Source organism: Raphanus sativus, chromosome 4 (genome assembly GCF_000801105.2).
Source record: "Raphanus sativus cultivar WK10039 chromosome 4, ASM80110v3, whole genome shotgun sequence".
Taxonomy (NCBI): domain Eukaryota; kingdom Viridiplantae; phylum Streptophyta; class Magnoliopsida; order Brassicales; family Brassicaceae; genus Raphanus; species Raphanus sativus.
The window spans coordinates 41,733,941-41,753,487 of NC_079514.1; the positions used below are offsets into that span (position 1 = coordinate 41,733,941).

General features: G+C 35.0%; 2 protein-coding genes, 1 long non-coding RNA gene and 1 pseudogene across 4 annotated transcripts; 3 read left to right on the plus strand and 1 right to left on the minus strand.

Moving 5' to 3' along the window:
• Positions 1-3,297: 3,297 nt before the first annotated feature.
• LOC108836355 (fluoride export protein 1) lies at positions 3,298-5,710 on the plus strand. Of its 2 annotated transcripts, none has more exons than XM_057009774.1 (6): positions 3,298-3,459; positions 3,848-4,392; positions 4,465-4,563; positions 4,645-4,855; positions 4,926-5,344; positions 5,407-5,710. In XM_057009774.1, the coding sequence occupies exons 2-6, from the start codon at positions 3,928-3,930 to the stop codon at positions 5,623-5,625; spliced, it is 1,413 nt and encodes a 470-aa protein (XP_056865754.1). In that variant the 5' UTR covers positions 3,298-3,459; positions 3,848-3,927; the 3' UTR covers positions 5,626-5,710. The 2 variants fall into 2 exon arrangements, with proteins under 2 accessions (XP_056865754.1, XP_056865755.1); XM_057009775.1 differs by having other exon boundaries at positions 3,301-3,459; positions 4,645-4,837.
• A 1,516-nt stretch (positions 5,711-7,226) lies between these two features.
• Positions 7,227-8,938, plus strand: LOC130511358 (glyceraldehyde-3-phosphate dehydrogenase, cytosolic-like; annotated as a pseudogene).
• A 4,833-nt stretch (positions 8,939-13,771) lies between these two features.
• On the minus strand, positions 13,772-16,017 carry LOC108852943 (protein DUF642 L-GALACTONO-1,4-LACTONE-RESPONSIVE GENE 2-like). The gene is made up of 3 exons (XM_018626414.2): positions 15,810-16,017; positions 15,214-15,711; positions 13,772-14,319 (listed from the first exon to the last, which is right to left on the minus strand). The coding sequence occupies exons 1-3, from the start codon at positions 15,901-15,903 to the stop codon at positions 13,799-13,801; spliced, it is 1,113 nt and encodes a 370-aa protein (XP_018481916.1). The 5' UTR covers positions 15,904-16,017; the 3' UTR covers positions 13,772-13,798.
• A 933-nt stretch (positions 16,018-16,950) lies between these two features.
• On the plus strand, positions 16,951-19,325 carry LOC130510939 (uncharacterized). Its single transcript, XR_008944722.1, has 5 exons — positions 16,951-17,847; positions 18,138-18,259; positions 18,380-18,524; positions 18,619-18,848; positions 18,959-19,325. It is a non-coding gene; the product is annotated as an uncharacterized LOC130510939 (long non-coding RNA).
• Positions 19,326-19,547: the final 222 nt, after the last annotated feature.

The following is a 19,547-nucleotide window of genomic DNA, read 5'->3' on the forward strand; positions in this document are numbered from 1 at the left end:
TAGTGGTCTGATTGTATATCTTTACAGGTTAGAATAAATCAAACACAGAGATCTGAATATCCTAGCGTTACCGGACAAAATAATACTTTCTCTTTTCATAATCGGTTAAGACCCTTTATCATTGGTGTTATATAACTTGTATATTCGTGTAAACACTGTTCCACGTATTTATGTACACTTAACTATAGTATTATAAGAAAAAAAAAAGAAAGAAACATTATCCTTGATTACTGTCAGAATCAAACAGAGAAACGTGAAAGATACTGTATTTCCATGCACGAGATATTTTTATGAGATATTTATATGCATGAGATATCCAGCTGGAGAATAAAATTTATGTTGGATCTTGAACCGACAAACGTAGTGATTTTTTAACTTGATAATACAATACCTGATTTACAAATCATAATGCCATAACTAAGATTATTGATATAGGACAGAGATTTGATCTTCTTTCCATCAACTATGCTATAAAAATAATCAAGGTGTTCCTAAAAGTATAATCATCAAAACAGATGTGTGATGATAATTATGTTTAATTAAAATCAAACACGTGTATTAACTTAATTAACTATTATGCTAAACAAAATAACTAAAGTGTAGCTCAGATCATAAACGAAGGACGGTTATATAACATTAGACCCATATATATGTCTAGCTGCCCATGCCATGTGCTAAACTGCTAACTAGAAGTACCTTGATACCATAGTTCGTAGGTATGATCATGTGATGTGTATCTAGGGATGTGAAATGACTTCATTCATCAGAACTTACAATATTTAGGAGATCATCATTATGTTTGCATGATGTAGTTGAAGCTCAAGGAAGTGATTTCTAGGGAGCCATTTTACTCGTAATGGTGGTTGGTGTTCCCAAATGTTGGCAAATCTGTACTCATTAAATTTCAGTTCATAAGAATCAAATTATTGCAACTTGATATCTTGGTGAGATTGATTAGTGTCTGGGCTTATTAGTAGTGATAAGTGTTCATTTCACTGAACACTTAATCAAGTTCATAGTATAAAGCTAATTGATGAATGGAGCGTAACATGCTTTATGTCGATACATGGATCATGTGCGTAGTGCAGCAAAGATTGAAACAAGCTAAGATTGGTCCATTACCTAGCGTAACACGAGATATTGCTTGTTTCAAGGTCAACCTTCTTTTTGTTTCTCAGATATTGCTTGTGCTCTACGCTTCAGGGGGACGTTTGAACACAGTGAGAAAGTAACAGATTGCTCATCGACCTATCATATATGTTATAGACTCCCCTGGTGTGTTGGTCCCAAGTATCCCAAATAGTGGAAGTCGTCTGAAGCTTGGACTTTCAGGTTCACAGGTTCTTTTATTTATTCTCCTTTAACATCTTTCTTGGTGGTGCTAGATGGTGTTAAACCTTATCATCTTCACGCCTGATATAGTCCTGCACAGACTCGAAATATTTAGCCAAAGCTGATCACATTAATCAGTACAATACTATTAGTGAAAGAACGCAAGGCCAACCTGAGCATTTCCTTGTTCTTGAGGAATTGCACACATGGCGTTCCCATGATTCCGGTTGCAGCTTCAGCAATTTCTTGGTCTATCTCAACAAAGTGCACATCATTAACATGGATACATCGATAAATATGACAATTTGTTATTTCAAATGCATACAAACAAGAGCCATACGATTCATCACTCAAATAGGATCCCAATCTATACCAAGAGTATTCATCTGTTATTTTGCTAAAATATGATCATTGTGGATATAAAACTATCAAGACATCATATAGAAAGGAATTCATAGCACACCTTCTCTATCGGGTTAAACATATTAAAAACATGACAAAAGCCTACTATTTAAAGGCCCATTAATCCATGTAGTTACTTAGGATGAATTAACTTTGGGATTTGACACTTTGTGCAACTCTCGTCTTCGCCCTTCTATAAAATCAGTAACATAATCTTATATTATTTTTTTTGGTAAAAAACATAATCTTATATCTTTGTGTTCTTCATTCAATTATTGAACAAATACATTAGTAAATCAGTTCTTAGGGTCAGTTATAGTGTAGATCATCGATTGTTTTTTCGTTCTTGAAAGTTGATACCAAGATACACGAAAAAAATACTTATAAATGAAGTACGAATGGCCGTATAGTTATTGAGTTTGACAATGAGTGTAGGCAGTTGAAGTAAAATCAAACTTCGCTAATGCTGATGCCATTATAAGTAAAACTTTTTGTTTCACTAAAAAGAAGGTAAACCATGCAAATGAAGAATGTTATAAAGTCAACAAAGTTGAGCTGACCACCCAAAATAGCGGCCCAATTAAAACATGGAGCTTTGACATCGAGTACGGTGTCCGAAAGTGAAATCCATGCACTTGCGTCCAATATTAGTCAATGTAACTTTTTATATAAAAATTTGTTATGACGGCACGCCAATAAACTACTTCATGGTAAAATTTTAAAAATTCTTACTTGTCCACATCCTATGTTCGTCATTTGTTGTCTGCTCTGACTATTATATTCTTTTCTAAATTCACCCTTTTAAAGCATTCACTGACTATTATATTTTTCTCTAAATTCACCCTTTTAAAGCATTCAATATGTAAATTATATTATTATTAACGGGTGATCAACTTTTCATTTCCTAATGCAGATACCAATTTGATTCATGTCCTAATTAATGTCTATATTACTTTTGATTCATGTCCGAAATTAAAATCAGCATGTATGATCAAGGTTTAATATAAATTTAATATGCAATTTTGGCTGTTGGTGTTTAGACTTGAGAAATAAGTTTATAGTAGTAGGCTTTAAGGTTTACTTATTAATTTAGATGTAAACATGTACTTTTCAAATTAAAATAATTATCTTGAAAATGTATCACCATCATTTTAAATATAAAAATAAAACAACCACAAATATTAAAGAATAATTCTTTCGAATAGCATTTTTTAAGTTTTGTCACAAAAATAGGATTCAAAAAATAAAATGACCAAAATAGTATTTTTTTCTTTTGAAAATTTTAATATTCCTAAAGCTCCATCCCTTAACCCCAAACCTTAAGTCTTAGATTAATTACCCAAAGATTGTAAATGCATATTTAACATTTAATAAAGTTTATTTTGATTATTTTCTTTTTTATGATGTTATTTTTATGATAAAAAACTGGTTTGGTGCTATCTTAGTTTTTTTTTTCAATATTAAAAGGGGAATATTGAAGGCTTTCCGGATGATAATCCATGTAACATCAAGCATGTGTGGACGACATAGCATTATTTGTAATCAGTTATTCGGAATAAAACGAAAAACAACTGGCCATCTAAACGCGGCCGTATCAATCGTTTGTTCATTCGTTAGTTATCTTCTTCAAACAGACAAAACAGAGAGCCTCACAGGTCGGATCTGATTTCTCCACCGGAGATCAGATTCTTGACCACGACAATTTTAAACTCTATTCGCCAATAGGTAAAAGCTGCTGACTTTATTTGGATACAAAAGATCTTTGATTTATCACTCAAATAGGGTCTCTCTCTTTAAACCCAACTCATTATTATTATTACTATTTTAAATTTACTTTCTTTTGCACTTTTCTAATTTGTTTAATTAAAGTAGTAATTTTTATGTTTATGGTGGGATTGAAGTTAGGTTTTTAGATTTTGTCTTTTTGGAGTTTGTCCTTGTAGTGGATGACATATCTGGAAACTGTTCTTGAGCCAATAAATTTTTCTGCTTTTATATGTATAAAGGAATCAACTCAAACCATTCGCTAATGAGCCACTCTTCTTGACATGTAATGTCTCTTTGTTGAAACTTTCTTTCAATGTGTGGCTAATGGCCTAACGTGTATGTGCAGGTCACAACCTTTATCATCATCTTTGGTCAACGCTGAGGTTTTTAAGGTTCCTAGAGATAAGTACTTCAGCACAAAAGGTTATGGATTCTGGTAATGGCCATCAAGAGCCATATCGTACCAACTCCTTTAGCCGGGAAAGCAGTCTAGGCTCTTCTCTAAGCTTACCACGTAGCGTGCCTGCTCTTTTCATCACCAATGGTGTGGATAGCGAGAGTGTCTCGGAGGCAGGGGATATTGGGGACCGTTCACTTCGGAGAAGGCATAGTAGCGGTAGAAGTAGTAACCGTTTGTTTTCTTCTGAGGATTTGCTAGAACAAGGGGTCACTGATGATGACACTTCTCGTCAAGAACAGGGTGTATTACATAACACAAGCTCTGTAATCAAACCTTTGCCTGAGCACATGACAACAACATCTCCTTTACCTACTAAGTCACTCTTGTCACCTGAGACAAACAAGACGGTAAAGAAGGATGAGGCTGTGTTACCAAAGTCCTTGGAATACATATCATGCCTGATTCATTTGGCTGTTTTTGGGATTCTTGGGGTAAGTTTCTAAGGCTTTTACTCTGTTCTTGCTATGTTTTTGTTTCACTCATTGTGATTGTTGTCTATACAGGCTATTACGAGATACTTGATGCAGAAACTTTTTGGACCAAGTGTTGCTAGAGTGACCAGCGATGGGAGCATCTTGTACCTTGATCTTCCCTCCAACATGGTAAAAAAGCTCACGTTGCACTCATCTTTATGAACCCACATGTTTCTCTTAAAGATGATCGTGTGAATGATTCTTTTATAGGTGGGATCATTCTTGATGGGTTGGTTTGGGGTCGTGTTCAAAGCAGATATTACCAGAGTTTCTGAGTTTTTAGCCATAGGATTATCAACTGGCTACCTAGGAAGCCTCACAACATTCAGCGGTTGGAACCAGAAGATGCTTGATCTTAGTGCTGATGGCAAATGGCTATACGCTGTGCTTGGCTTCCTGTTAGGTTTAAAAAAAAAACAGAGTATTCTCCTTTCGAAATCTCCATTCACCACTTAATATGCTTGGTTACAGCATATTTCTTTTGGTTGCAGGATTGTTTCTTGCATCATACTCCATCATTCTTGGGATTGAAACAGCCAAAGGGTTCAGATGGCTTCTTCAGAGAAGAGCTTCTTCTTCTAAGGAGGAAAGAAACTCTTGTCTTGAAGTTGACACCTTCAGGAGCCATATCGTGTCTATGACCTTGATGGTTGTGTTGCTTGTAGCTTTACTAACTGTGAGTGCCACCCAGCTTGTGAAAGAGTTTGATAAAGGAACAAGCGAGGCTCAGCTTTGGTTAGGCTGCTTAGTTGCAGCCCCTGGTGTCTGGCTCAGATGGTTTCTTGCTCGGCTCAACGGACGTGGATTGGGAAAAGATGGACAGTATTTGAGGTGGGTCCCGTTAGGCACCGTTATTGCGAATGTTGTTGCAGCTTCTGCCATGGCAGCTTTGGCCACATTAAAGAAATCGGTATGAACTCTGTTTCTCTTTATACCAGACATATCACACAAGGTAACATTCTCTTTTGACAGGTGGACACTACAACATGTAACACGGTTGCTTCTAGTATACAGTTTGGTCTGTTGGGGTGTTTAAGCACAGTTTCAACCCTAATGGCTGAGTTCAATGCCATGAGAGAAAGTGACTATCCATGGAGAGCATATGCGTATGTATCTTTCACTATCGCAGTTTCTTTTGCCATTGGAATTGTTATATACTCTGTCCCTATTTGGGTAGTAGGATTCAGTTAGTTAATATTCAAACTAGATGACTCTTGTAAAAACAAAGAGTTTGGTGACAATCAAGTTACCCTTGTGCACAAGTTTTAAGACTAAACGTGTATACTATAGTGATAACTTTTTCCTGCACTAAAAAAAGAACACAAAAACCACCGACATACACTCATGCTTCAGACCACTGCCACACTTCTTCCAACTTTTTCTCCATAAAACATGAAAAAAAGAGATGTCCAAGTGATCACATTCATCATCTAACGGTAAAGAGATGCCAAGTGATAATGTTTGAGGATATGTGGGTATTAAACCAGATACAGAACTGGTCCGAGACTTTGATTTGATGTTCGATAGTTGTGATTATTTGTAGAACATGTCTTTTATCAGATGTTACAAGTGCTTTGGTTTGGTGTATTATTGTAATAACCCTGTTCTGTGTCTGTACTATGTTTTACGCATGCATGAACGAAGCCGTGTGTTATGACGACCTTCCCTCCTCTTAACTGTTGCTTATTATAGTTATGCTTCCAATCATATATAGCAATAGATTTTTGGCTGAGTGATAATGTTTTCTTATATAACCTATGTTTGTGGAATCTTCTCTCGCAAACAAAATAACTTTTTTTTACAAACAAAACTTCTTGTTGTGTCCATTTATAAACAAGCAAATACCTCGATTATTCAAAAGAGTTTTGCGATTGGTGGAGTAAGGAGATAATTGCTTCCCTGGTCATATAGTAATAGAAATTTGGCTGAGCGATAATTTTTTATATATGTACTACTATATGTTTGTGGAGTTCAGCAAACGATTTTTTTTTATTATTGTTGTGTACATTAATAAGTAAACAGGAGTAAATAAATAACCCGAAAATAGAGGAATTTTCCTTTATTAAAAAATAGAAAAAAAGAAATGTTAATAAAATTATGAATAAGATTTTTATTTATATTTAGGGGGGGGGGGGAAACTGAGGGTTGGTTCTGTTCGTAATAGGTGGCTAAGAACAAACCATTGCTAGTCGTTCTATTATATCTTAAAAACCAAAGATTAAACGTCTTGTTGGGTTGAGAGAGATGAAGGTGAAGAGCAGAGCCGTGCGACCACTTTCAGCTGCCCAAGCAATATTTTTTTTATAAGAAATTATGAACATATATCAACAATAATAAAAGTATTGTAGTTTAGTGTGAGAGAATCACAGGAAAAAAATATTTTTATCATGTAGAATTTGTGGAGAAAATCTTTTTATTTACACAATTTTCATAGCAATTAACAAGTGTTTCCATATTTTTATCAAGGCACGAGGTACTAGCTACTGTGACTCTGAATATCTGATTATGTGCTTGCCTTTGGTCTGCTTTTGAATTTCGTATTGAGAAGTCAAACCAGACGCTGAGACCGTGTCAATATTCCCATGGGTCGAGAGCTGGTCAGTGGCACTGAGCTATGAATCTCATGGCATGTTCCTTGCAGAGTTGCAGCTGTGTGTGTGTGTAACTTTTCTTTAACTCCTTAGTATTTTCATTAACTCCTTGGTATTTTCATTAACTCCTTCTCTTCGTCGATAGGATTGTCAACTGGCTATTTGGGAAGCCTCACAACGTTCAGTGGTTGGAACCAGAAAATGCTGGATCTTAGTGCTGACGGCAAATGGTTATACCCGCTGCGTGGCTTCCTCTTCGGTAAAAAACAGAACATTCACCACTTAATTTAGATGAACAAACGTGATAACAGCATATTTCTTTTGGTTGCAGGATTGTTTCTTGCGTCATACTCCATCATTTTGGGGGTAGAAACAGCCAAAGGTTTCAGATGGCTTCTTCAAAGAAGAGCTTCTTCTTCTTGGCGAACTGATATATGGGAAGACACATATCAAATAGAGTAACATTTTATGTATAACGCTCATTTTTATTATTGTCATCTTATGGTTTGATGGTGGTGTTTCAGGATGAATCTGGAAACACCATGAACTCATGGTTAAGGATGAGAAGACCCTTCTCTTTGGTGAGAAGCCAGTCTGGGTCACTGTCTTCGGCATTAGGTACATTTACTAGATGCGTATCTCTTCTCAGCGCATCTGTTTATTTTTTGAGAATTTTAATCTTATAAGTGATTTTTGTTTGTGAAGGAACCCTGAGGATATCCCATGGGGTGAGGCTGGTGCTGACCTTCGTTGTTGAGTCTACTGGTGTTTTTACTGACAAGGACAAACTGCTGCTCACTTGAAGGTTTGTTTTTTATCTGTTTTATATACCATTATATGTCTAGTTTTCATAAATTCATATAGACTGTAATTGTATCACAATCTATGGCTGGCTGGTATAGTTTTTTTTCAGTAACTTGTGGATACAAACCATGTACTTATCCCTCTATGTGTTGCGATGTTTGAACTGATTGATTTGGTGATTTGTTTGTTACAGGGTGGTGCCAGAAAGGTTGTTATCTCTGCCCCAAGCAAGGACGCTCCCATGTCCGTTGTTGGTGTCAACGAGCAGCACGAATACAAATCCGACCTTAACATTATCTCCAACGATGGTTGCCTGGCTCCCTCACTTGTTTTTACTCAAGAGTCCCCCCTTTTCATTTGGCTTTTGAATTACTTGTCTGGTCTTGTCGGATTTCAGGTTTTATCAATCAGACCAGATCAAGGTTCACTGTGCAGCATTTTGAGTATCGAAAAAATATTTCATTGAAAGAGCATTTTACGCAGACAAAGTCATCTTCTATGATTACTTTTCAAGAATGGAAACTAACGGCTTGTGTCAATGCTAAAAGAACAACTGAGTGTGGTTAGATACTGCGGAGAAAGAAGAGGTCGGACAGAAAAGTAAACACTAGACAAACAGTCAGTGAGTGATCATGCTTAGTGAAGCAAGCAAGATGTTAGTTTCAGTATGCACACTCTTTTAAGCAGGAAACAGAAACACAGTTTTGATAGAAACATTAGATTCATTAGATAAGGATAGAGTGCAGACATTGTCATTATAAAAAGATGCAGATCAAAACATGTTTGATGCTCATAGAGACATACAAACATAACAAAAACATAGTTTTGCAGTTTCAGGAACACACACTAAAAGGAACCATCTTTTTTATTCACACATAGTTAGATAACTTGAAATCTTTCTCTCTCTCTCTCTCTCTCTCTCTCTCTCTCTCTACTGCAGATTTTCCAGAGCAGCATCGATCGCATCCATCGCGGACTCGAGAAGGACCTCCAAACCCTCTAGCTCCACATCTGATTTTCCCCCAAGCTCGACCTCCACCTCCAGAGGAAAGCTATCCCTGACTAGCTTCCCAAGGAGGTCGAACTCCATATTTTATCCAACAAAGCATTTTTTTTCTTTTACTACCTTCATTAGTTAAGAAAGGTCTAATGAACAATTTCATTTTCATTCTCTTTTATCTATCCAATTAGATTCTCTTTTATCTTATCCCATTAGAGTTTTTTGGAGCATGGTAATTTTTTTCCTTGGATTTAGTCATTGAGCACACAAACTATAGTAAAAGTTTTGAATAGAATAAACAAATTTCATTTCACATTCGCCAATGAAAGATTTTGACCATTATGAGAATAAGAGCAAAAACAACCAACAAATACATTTGTAAATTAGTTATTATGGTCAATTCTTGTACAAACATAAATCATCTTCTTTTTCTAAACAAACACTATATGTTCTTCTTTTTTGAACTGATTACTGTATGTTTTTGGAAATTGATACATCATACAAATACAAAGATAAACTACATTAATATTATTCTTATAAATGAAGTACCAATACTCTATAGTTATTGAGTTAGATGATCCATGGAACATGCACATCAGCCAATGATTTGATGAGGAAAGTGACATACTATTTAACTTATGTTATATGAAAAAAATGTTTTCTTTTTCTCACATTTTATTTCAAAAATAATGCATATAAATAAACAACGATATATAAGTCAAGAAAATTCAGATGACTGCTAAAAATAACAGTCCAACTAAAGGCATGGAGCTCATTAATTCGTCGAATATAGTGTCTGAATTTCATGCACTTGCATCTTATATTAGTCAACAAATACTTCTATTGATGTTTTACTGTTTAAACTATGTTATTATATTTATCTAATTCATATCTAAGCTATGTTTATTCAAGTCAGAATGCAAAACTAATATGAACTTAACTAATGCATTCATACCAAAAAAGAAAAAGAAAACTTAACTAATGCATAACATATCAATATATATATGGATGAAACGAATGCATATAACAGAACAAATCCAAATCCAATTCACAATGCTACAAAAGAATACTCTAAATCTAAATGTCGTTAGCTACCGATAGAACTACAATCTGGTTGTCCTTTCCTTGATTCATTTTCTAGTTTCTACCACAAGCCTCATGTAAATGCATCATCCCATAAAATTGATCGTTTTTATTACTGAAACATAGGTAACTCATATAATGAAAAAATTAAATCCCTTCACAGAGTGGCATTTGAAATGCGCATTTGGTTGTTGGTGTTTAGAGTTATTAGTGTTTGGTGGGATTAAGGATAAGCTTTCTAAGGTTTACTATAATTTTTAAATATCTCGGTAGTCAACCGTTTTGAATTTAGGAGTAAACCAACAACTTGAATATTTTTTGTAATGTACTGGTTGCTCAAAAAAAACATTTACTTTTCGAAAACCAAGAAGAAAATGTATTTTTCAAAATTAAAATAACTACTGTAAAAATGTATGACCATCAAATAAAACACAACGAATATTAAAAGAGGAATATTGAAGGCTTTCGGAATTCGGATATATATGTGGACTTCATTGCATTATACAATCAGTCATTGCCAATAAAACGGAAAAAAAAAAAAAACAAATTGGGCATCTAAACGCAGCGTATCAATCCTAAGTTGGGTTGTTCTTTTGTTCGTTATCTTCTCAGACAAACAAATAAAACAAAACAAAACAGAGAGATCTCTCACAGGTCGGATCTGATTCCTCCGCAGGGGATCAGATTCTTGACAACCACGACTTCGCGCCCAATAGGTAAAAGCTGCTGAATTTATTTCAAATGCATACAAAGAAGAGCTAATATTATTTATTCATCTTTCAATAGGATCCACAATCTATATATCAAAACTATTATTATTATAATCTTCTCTTTTTATTCACTTTTCTAATTTATTTAATCTAATACATCAAAGTAGTAATTGGGATTGAAGTTAGGTTTTAGATTTTGTCTTTTGGAGTTTGTTCTTTATAGTTACTAGGTTAATTCCCGCGCTACGCTGCGGGTTATTTTCTATTTTATTTTATTTTACTAAATTAGTATAAAAATTATTTTGTTAAACTTGTACTTTAAAAAAAATTAGCAACAAGTTTAAAGAAATTATAGTATATATATCAAGAAAGTATTTTTTATATATCAATTGGATAAAATAATTTTTAAAACAAATATTTCTGCATTTTTAGAAGATACCATTTCAAAATTTCTAACTAATTCTTTTTTACTTATTTAAATAACAAAAATATATTCAACAAAAAGTATATGAATAAATACTTACCAGACATGCATGCTTAGAAGAGCAATAAGCAATGCATTCCTATTTTTGGTTTTACTAAGCTCCAGCTCATAAAATAGTAATTTTTGCTTACTTCTTTTAACTTTTCATAAACATATTTTTTCTTATGAAACTTATATTCTAAATTAAAATTTTGTTTAAACCATGAGTAAAACGATGTCCTAAAAAGAATAGACCATTGAAAATGATGAAATCATAACATAATTCTTTTTAAAAAAAAAAATCTACATGGGATATCATACGTTTTAAGACAAATAATAATTTTGTTAGTACAAGTTAATTTATGGGAAAATTCCACAAAAATACCCGAACTAAATTTTGTTAAGCTTTTTAATACCCAAACTTTTTTACTACTCAGTTTAATATCCCAACTAATTATTTTGCTCATTTTAATATCCAAACTTTTAAAACTGTACCCACTTTAATACCCGAACTTTATTTATTTTAATAAAAATACTAATAAGTTTCAAATAAATTTTTAAAAATCTCTAAAATTTGCAAAACAAACTCAGAAAATTCTAAAAATTTTTGGTGTTTGAGAAATAAAAGTAACTAAATAGTGTAAAATATAGAATTTTTGTAATAAAATTTCTAAGTTTTAAATATTGTATTTAGTTTGTTTTCTGAAATAAAAAACGAAATTTATTTTTATCATTCAAATTCTTTTATTTTTTAAAAAATAAATTTCCATGGTTTATCTACCTTCTTTCCTAAATCTTAAAATAAAATTAAAATTTTTAATATTTTTTCATAGATTTTTGAGATTTTTTAAGTTTTGTTTGAAACTTATTAGTATTTTTATTAAAATAAATAAAGTTTGAGTATTAAAATGGGAACAGTGTTAAAATTTTGGGTATTAAAATGAGCAAAATAATTAGTTGGGGTATTAAACTGGGTAATGAAAAAATTTGGATATTAAAAGCCTTAACAAAATTTAGTTCGGATATTTTTATGGAATTTTCCCTTAATTTATTACTGTCACTCTATCTGATAGACATACAATTTGTTCCAAATCTCGTGAGCATCTAGCTCTACAATAGAAAATCTATGATTTAATTTGTGAGGCAACCGCAAGATACTCACAAACCAAAATAATTTTGTTATCCTAAATTCTGAAAGACTCCTCGGAAATTGCCGGTGCCGAGAGTTCGGACAACTCCCCTTTATCCGCTTTTTTTGATTAAAACTAAAAAGGCACAAGGCACATGAACAGCCATTTGATCCCCATCAACTCATTGAATTGATATTTCTAATTTTATCTAAAATATCTACCTTGTATGACAAGATCATTGGATTTTATCATTCTTGACTGATAAAAAGAGAACGGACTTATAATATTCATCAGAAAATAAACTTATTACATGAATAAAGATAAGAAATTTTACAAAAAAATAAAGATGACAAGCAGAACTACTAACACTACTATCAATAACAAAGTTTCTCCTTACCATTACACACATCCTGGCTTAACTTCAGACCTGCTGTAGCGCTGGTCCTGCATAGGCAAGTGACTGGATTGAATTTAAGTCTACTTTCCCATACGATGTATTAATCGTTTCATGAGCAATTTTGCAGTGCTGTTAATTTCTTGTTATTTTCGTTTTTCCAAGAGAATTTGATAACTTTCTGGATCTAGACCATTGAAATTGCAGTGTATGATAAGCTAACGACCGTGATCATGTTGGTCTATGATTGAGTCAACATTTGTGACAGGATTCTAATAAAAACACTGACCAAACAACATCAACGAAACATTGTAAAACGCAAAATCACATTTTATTTTTAAGCAACTGTCACGGAGTTGCTTGCTTATTCGCTCCAGTACTTCTCATCGTCGACATCCTTCCCCTTATCCAACGAATTCTCACCGTCCGATTCATTGACCAAACCCATCTTGAATCTCCTCACCTCTTCCATGGCCGCATTCCTGAACAGCCAATATCGACGCCACCGACGACCATGTTATAACCACGTTCCCGGATTGCGGTGGGTCCATCGTGTGGCGATTCCTTCCACGGTGGGAGGAGTGATGGCGGGGGGGGGGGGGGGGGGGGGGGGGGTTGTGGTCGGCAGGAGATGAAGAGAATCGGATTGGGGCTAGGGTTTTCCTGGAAAATGAAACTGGGGATCTGACGGAGGTGGAAATTTAAAGAAGATGGCTTCCCGGTGATCGGAGAAGAGCAGTTAAAGAGATCTGTCACATCTGTGTTGACTATATAGAAGATCGAAGCGGCGGGCCGGTGGCCATGGCGGTAAATTACCTCGGAAGTATCGACAATTGTTTTTTTTTTCAATAAATCTGATGTGTAATATTAAAATATTTCAATTGGTAGTTCAACTTTTTTCATTTATTGACGTGTCATTTCCATGTGACTCTAAAAATCTGATGTGTCAACACCAGGAAAGAGTCTTGCTTCATTACTGTGTGGATTTGCCAACTAAATGTACACCATTATAAATGTAACTTTGAGACTCTAAAGTACCTATATAGTTAGAAGTGACTAAACCGTAAGGGAGAAGTGTAAAAGTGCATAATTGTGTAAATGAGTTAACAACAAATTGCTTATGAATAAAATACATGTCTTTTTATTGTAACATTCGTCTGAATATAATCAAGAAGAACTCTTCAAATTTTTAATGAGCCGGGAGTACAATAACACTATCAAGAACAGGTCCACAAAGATGACCAAAGTCATGAAGCTTAGTATGATAAAACGCACTGTAAAAAGTCAACCTAGTACGGTTTGAATCGGCAACAAACCTGAAATGTCCGGTTTTATAAGCTCCCTTACCTTCTGACACTAAAGGAAGCTTGAACGGTTGTTTTCCCGCAAACGCCTCAACCATCATGGACCCGTGGCAGCCGTTTTGTGCGTCTCCCACCGTAAAAGAGAGCATATATTCCTTCCTGGCGACAGTACGGATGATCTGAGCGATTGCACTTTCTCTTCCAGCAACTAGCTCGACGGCTGCAAGGCCAAAGGGAACCTTGAAATGACGTCTATCGATATACTTCACTGGTTTGAGGGACTCGATGATCCATCCCGGAAGTGGAGATATGATGTCTTGGATCCTTGCCGGAATCAAGATTCCGGTAGAGTAGTTAGCAAACACGTGAGGGCCAATCTCGAACCCTCCGTTTTTCACCAAGTTTCCTGTGATTAGTTACGTGACGATAAAGAAACAAAGTTGCATGGTGAAACAGAAACATCAAGATGAAATGAAGGACTACAAGTGCAAATAACAAAATTATTTTGTTTATTTATTTATATACTGTATATTGCTCAAAACTAGGGGTGGACAAAAAACCCAAACCAAACCGAATCGAACCAACCAAACCGAAGTTAAACCGAACCAAACCAAACCGTGCTCTTTATGTAACCCAATTGGTTCATGTTTTACTCAACTCGAACGGTTTGGTTTGGTTTGGGTTTAAACCGAACCAAACCGAACCAAACCGATAATCCAATATATATATAGTAATATATATATATATATATATATATATATATATATATATATATATATATGTATTAACAAATTGTAAATTTTAGTTAAAGTTTCATTTTTTATTTTTTCATAACTTTCATATCTTTTAAAAAAATTATTAAATACAATTCAAATAATACTATTATATATAAATTCATGTAGCATAAGTTTCTATATTCTCACACTATCGTTTATGAGTTGATTATTTTTTAATAAAAGTATAATACTGATGCCTTCATATTTTATAACCAATCCGAACTACACCAAACCAAACTAGACCATAATAATGTAAACCGAACTAAATCTAAACCAAACCGAACTGAACCGAACCGAATTAAACCCAAACCGAACCCAAACCAAAGCTACTTTGGTTTTAATTGGTTTGAGTTTTATAAAACCCAAATTAGCCAAACCAAACCGAACCCAAACCGAACCCGAAACTAAACCGAAATGCCCACCCCTACTCAAAACTAACGATGTTGTTTACTTTGATTTAGATCATTTAATTACACCGGTTTTTATAATACTAGTAATAGATGATATTAGTTTACAATTTGTACCTCTGTTATACCGGAGAGGAAGAATCTCTTTAATAGCGACAACATCTACAAGAGGTCCACACGTACGGTCTTCTTGAACACCAGGGTTATGGAAAGTGACTTTAACCACATCGGACATCGCTTTGAAAGCCCAAGCGTAAGTGTCGCCACCGTCTGAGCTAAAGACTGTCTGAAGAGGAAGCTCGTTGGCCTGACCAGGCACAGAGACTTTGATGTTCTCATCCTGAGCACAACTCCTCGTGGCTCCGAACGTTAGAGAGTAGACCAAGCCACGCTTCACTCTCACGTCTTGAGAGATGGATGCTAAGCTTCCTAGTCTAACCGCGTGGACCCCACGTGGGACCGGAAAATAGAATCCTCCGGGCTGAGGTCCACCGGAGACTAACTCAACGTGACCGGAGATTTGCCAGTGAGGGAGAGAGTTTTTGCCGATTATTGTTCGACCCTTCATGTTTGATTTGAGAGGGGTGTGCTCAAAGTTGCCATTTGAGAGAAGCCCTATAATAGATATATAGATAGAAAAAGACATAATATTACAAATTCGTGTTTGATTAATCCGATTAGCTAGTGAATATGAACAATGGTGAGTTTCTTACCATCGAGATGAGGAGTTCGGCGTGGTTGGACGCTGTGATAGCCATGACATAGAGAGAGGAGGAGAAGAACGCAAAGAGAGTGATGAAGAGACATTTCTTATTAAGATCACAACTCTTATTAATTAGCTCACTTATATCAAGATGGACTGGTGTAGCCTATATATAGGGTTAGGTAACACTAACACATAAAAAATTAGTAGAAGATGATGAAGCTTCGTGTACACTTTAGGAAGTATGTAATAAAATTGTTTATCTAAAGAAAAGATAAGCAGACGCATAATATAAGAGCTGCGAAGGCAAACTAGGGCCACGTTGAAGACCGCACCTTACGAGCCGCATTGTGTGACTCATTGTCTGTCATGTTATATCGATCCATTGTACGAGATCGAATATTATTAATAAGATATTACTAATTTTTCAAATTGAATTATATCATAGTCTCTCTATTCTGTGTGCAGTGATGATAATCTGAATTGCGACAAACCTTTCAAATACAAATTTCTCACACGTCGACTATCTAAATGATTTTATTGATTAGTAGCACATCATTAGCATATTAAGCCTAACATTTGCAAATTTGCAATGTGATATATTGAAGTTTTTCTTAAACATTTACGCAACGTTCAGCGATTCAATCGTTTAACTTCTTAGTCTAATTGTGTGTTTTCTTTGTTTTCTTTTATATGAGAGATGTTTAAACAACAAAGTGGACTAAAAACTTTATTCCATGTACTCTTTGACTTTATTTGGATTAGTTAGATAACCTTAACGATTTGTTTTACTCATGAACTAGTATAATTTAAATTAACCGACACCGAGAGACTTTCATGCAACATAAGCCATAACTACAATGAAATCGATTTAGTTATTAGATCTGTAAATGCACCACGAACTTTCTATACATTGAATCATACGTTAGCAAAACATAGTCAACTTTTCGGTTCTTTTATCTGGAATCGAGGTGGTAATATTGTTTTGTTTAATAAGGAATACCGCGTTTACACGAATAAAACAGTAGACGAGATTTAAAATTAAATGCGGCATGTGTGTGTACGTACATATGGAAAGTCGACATTTGATCTCCGCTGATTAATCATCGCCATGATTTGCTCATTAAGTCCAAAAAATTACGTCCAAACATTAAAGCTATACCAAACCGATCCATGTTTACTTTGAAATAACTTCGAAAGTTCAAAAATTCTGAAACCAATATCAAAAGTCAAAACTGCTGAACATCTCTGATTTTAACGATGTTCGGCATATCTACTGACCTGGAAAGTGTCCAGGTGTAGATGGGCTTTGACGTGGTAGAGTCATTTTGTCATAAGAACACGTCACTAACGTCTCTCCAGATAGACGCAGCAGAATTTCTTTTCATATTGACTAAAGTACCCTTCACACCAAACATCACCCAAGCACAAAGACTTTGAAACGCTTCTTTCATGGCGAATTCACTCTTTCCACGAAACTTTGCATCACTATTGGCATGATAAGTTGGTCGTATTCAAATATTAGTTAATGACGATAGCATCATTTGGTACATCTCTACAACATTCGTCATGTTCTTGAGATCTGAAAACCCTTATGAGTTTCGGTTCCCGACAAGATCAGTTTCGATGTGATAGTTTACATTTGAAAGTCATGTGACAAAAAGAGGTGAGGCGGTGGTGACGTACGGCAGCAAAGAAGAGACATCAATCGCCTGAAAGATGCGGGGCTGGAGTGGAGGGAAAACTGATCGGAGGAGGAGAGACGGAGGTGGTAAAAGAGATGGGGACGTTGATACCGGAGAGGATGAAAGTAGTGACGTTACGTTGACGGCTTGCATGATGTGTCTTTGTAACTCCGACCCGATTAGTGATGTCTATCGCGGTGCTTCCACTCGCCGATAAGCAAAGTAGAAGAAAAAGACGAGTATAAGTACCTTCCTCCTCCTTCTTCTCTAAATCCCTAATCCGAAAAGATATCCCAAAGCGGCAGCCTAGGGTTATAACAACATCTCGATGGACACTCACTCTAGCAGGGATCCGCCACCAAGGTAATCTTCTTCTCATTGTGAATTCTTCTTACTCGGATCTCTTTTCTCTATTAAAGGTTTGTTACATTCGGAAACCAAGAAAAATATCTGATTACATATGTTTGTATTTTTAGGAAGGTGAGGCTGCTAAGAAAAAAAGCCTTCATGGATAATTACACCAGTTCCTGATCATTGATGCTTTATCTTTTTTTTTTTTTTTTTTTTTTTGAAACTGGGGCTTTATTTATTTTGTAAGAAGATATTTGTATGTGTTAATAATTTTTTTTTTTTTGTAATCTCCTGCGAATCAGGATATCTGTTGAAGGATTCAACCCTCTCCTGAAGATGAAATCAAGAGTGAATTGATTAACCACTTCAAATCATGTGGCGATATCATTAGAGTTGATGCTCCCACAGACTTTATTTTCGACAGGTTTGTGTCTTAATATTTTTGACATATATATTATTTTGTTTTGTGAGCTAAAATAAAAAAAAAAATTGTTCTTTGTCACACTCGTGCTTTTGTTATTTTTTCATGGACATCTCGCAAAAGAGAGAGCGTTGCAACTTAATGGAAGTGACATTGGAAATTGGAATGCCTTTGTTAAGTTTGCACCCGAGGAAGAAGAGGAGGAATACCAGGTGGCATTACGTTATCAAAGTTCTCTGTATGCTGACCTAGCCAGTGACAAAAGTTTGTAAGTTGATACTCTTTTGTTTTTCATTTTGTAACAAATTACTGCAGTTTGTTTGACATTGCCGTTTTGGGGTATGACACTTCCCTTCCTGAAGATGAAGTCAAGAGCATTTTGACAGAACATGTCTCTTCTTGTGGAGTGATAACACATGTACGTTTTTCCTCTCGACACATGTAAGAAGGTGAAGCTAGTGCCCTAGGGTCTTAATGGAAGTAAAGTGGGCGGATTCAAAATAACTACTATACGCGTAGCCACAGTCAGAAGTAACCCTCGCCTTGCCCCCGGTGATGAAACTAGGGTTGGCTATAGACTATAGTATCCCAGGTACATCAAATGTTTTTCTTGATTCTTTATTTTCAAGGTTACTAATTAATTAATTTAGTTTCAAAAAAAAAAAAAGGTTACTAATTAATTCGTCTTTATTGTTTATGCAGCTCATTTTATTGAGTTTGCCCCCGAGATCAATAATAAGCTCAATGATTATATGACTGAGTGGAGAGTCAAGGCGGGGAGGGAGAGGGTCAAGGCGAGGAGGGAGCAGAAGTTCAAGGCGAGTAAGGTTCTTAAGAAGATGGCTTGTAGGGCTCGTAATAAGGAGATCAGCATGGCCATGATCAGGATGGAGAGGGAAAAGGGCAGTTCTTTTGAGAAGATGTAATAAATTTCTCTCTCAAGTAACTAAAGCTCTTTGGTGTTTATCAATCCTGTGATAATACAATGCAACCTTCCCGTTTGTTTTGTGTGTGTTTGTTGTGGATGATGAACTTGAAACTTATTTATCTCAGTTTTATTAGCCGATTTGCTTTGGTAGACAGAAAGCATAGAATCTCCTCACTGCTTACAATAGTTTCGTATCGAGACTCGCAAATAGACACATTATTTCTGTGAGCTTAAAATTATTAATGCCTAAACAATTGTGTTACCCATTTAAGCAAAAAAAAAAAAACAATTGTGTTACCCAGTTTAATGTATATCTAAATATTTTAATAAACTAACTTTAAAATATTTATTTATCTTAATCAA